The sequence below is a fragment of the Austrofundulus limnaeus genome, unplaced genomic scaffold (assembly GCF_001266775.1).
Source record: "Austrofundulus limnaeus strain Quisiro unplaced genomic scaffold, Austrofundulus_limnaeus-1.0 Scaffold26, whole genome shotgun sequence".
In the NCBI taxonomy this organism is placed as follows: Eukaryota; Metazoa; Chordata; class Actinopteri; order Cyprinodontiformes; family Rivulidae; genus Austrofundulus; species Austrofundulus limnaeus.
The window spans coordinates 1,135,283-1,137,247 of NW_013952428.1; the positions used below are offsets into that span (position 1 = coordinate 1,135,283).

A 1,965-nucleotide genomic window follows, 5' to 3' on the forward strand; every position below is an offset into this window, starting at 1 on the left:
CACAATATCATTAAATGAAAAGGAGTAGAAAGAAGAAAAGAATCATATCTGCCCCCAATTTTTAAAAAAATGTGGCACCCAGGAATATTCAACCATTTAAAGTCACCCCCATCAACGTTTGTTTTTAAATTTTCTGTCTTATGTTTTGATTGTTAATGTTGTGTGGTACTGACTTAAACTCAAAGTAAATTCAGGTGCAATAATAATTTTTGCCTGTAGAACGGCTGTCAGTTGAAAATTCCTCAGCTGTGTGGTCAGTATCACAGTGCAGCAAAGCCTCTACTAAGAACACCTGATTTCTGTTATGAGCCTTCTTCTAAATGAATGAATCATGCCAGTAGTTTTGAAGTCCTTCGCTAAACTGTTCCACAATTTCATACCCTGAACTGAAGAAGTACATCTCTCTTTCAAGCTTGTACTAATTTTGGGCAAAACAAACATCTCAAATCCTTTCAAGTTATAAACACTCATCCTCTTAGTAAAACGGCAGTGAGGTGTAGTGGATCGATCGAAGTATTTAGAATACTGATACCAACCTTGTTCAGTTTATATCTTGTAGCTCCAGAAGTCCAGTTGCTTCATCTTTTTTCTTTTAATTGTTCATGTTTTGGATGACTCAGAATCCTACAATGTCAGTCTAAGACTGTATCAAGTTACTGGATCGATACTTAGTTTTACTTCCAGCACGTCGCTCCCCTTCCAGAAATACATGCTGCACCGGACCAGAGGCAGGTTCAAATGCAAACGGTGAATTAAACAAGCTAATTATTTAATTGGCTCAGATTGAACAACAACTTCAGAATGGACATGCTAACATGTAGCATCCATGTTTCCTTAAACAGCCAGCTGAATGTGACGTCACGTCATCTTCATAGAGTCACATCAACAACAAAGCGTTCTCACTGGAGTCTGATGTTGATGGATCATGATATATATTGTCAGCCTTACTTACAATATAACCACCTGTAGCCAGTGTGGTTTTATAAAACCAGCCAGCTGCTCGTCTTTACCGTTTTGTGTCTGTCTTTAAGGAATAAGCATCAGATGGCAAAGAAGAGTACTTCTCCATTCATCCCTGGGGTGGGAGGGACACATGCTTCCAAAATGCTGCAGTCTCTGTCAAGTCCCACCAATCTGACAAGGTGAGTTCACCTTTTGTATCCAGTCCACGTTCCAAAATTAAACTACACTGTTTAAAAGAACAGAAACAATCGTTTTTAAATCATCCAGAGCCACATTCTCACTTCCTGTTTGGACCTTCAGGTTCCTGTCGCAGCTCTCTTAATGAAGAAATATCACCTGAACACAAAAACACAAAAAATATTTTATTTATTTTATTTCAAATTTTATTAATTTCTTAAACAAAATTCAATATACAATAAAAAAGAAAATACAATGAAATGAAAGGCAGCAGAGAAAAGAAAAAAATCTTATAATATCTGCCCCTTTTTCTCAGTATAAATTAAGACTGTAGTAATTTTCAGTTAACAAAACAAACACATTGCAGCCACACATTTTGGTGTCCCATATAGTGTTTTAAGTACTGCTGTCAAAAGATTAATATTTTTAATCTGATTAATCCCAAAGTAGCTGCGAATTAATCACAATTAATCTTAAATTTAATATACATTTCTATTGCATATTGATAAAATAAATTACTTGACTTATTAATTAGTTTTTAATGTTTTTATTAATAAAACAAATTTGGTGCTTGGACATGATTTTTTAAATATAAATCAGGACCTAAAAAATGCTCCAAACGTATTTGAGTCAGTTAAATTTTGTGCAGAATAATGAGGTTAAATCAAGAATTCAAGGATTTTCATTCCAAATGAGTTCTACATGAGGAATGAAAGATAAATACTAAGGTCACAGTTGTCAGCAAAACATAAATAAATAAAATAAAATAAGCCATAAGAAGACAAAAAGAAAAAAACTGTACATAATGTGTTACACATGGGTTTT

The 1,965-nt window shown here is 34.1% G+C and overlaps 1 protein-coding gene across 1 annotated transcript in view; it reads left to right on the forward strand.

Moving 5' to 3' along the window:
* Positions 1-1,965, forward strand: part of setdb1a (SET domain bifurcated histone lysine methyltransferase 1a) — a gene marked incomplete in the record, with an annotated part of 39,902 nt that overhangs the window by 18,380 nt on the left and 19,557 nt on the right. Inside the window, 1 exon segment of the mRNA XM_014004715.1 lies at positions 1,032-1,142. Coding sequence (XP_013860169.1) covers positions 1,032-1,142 — 111 coding nt within the window.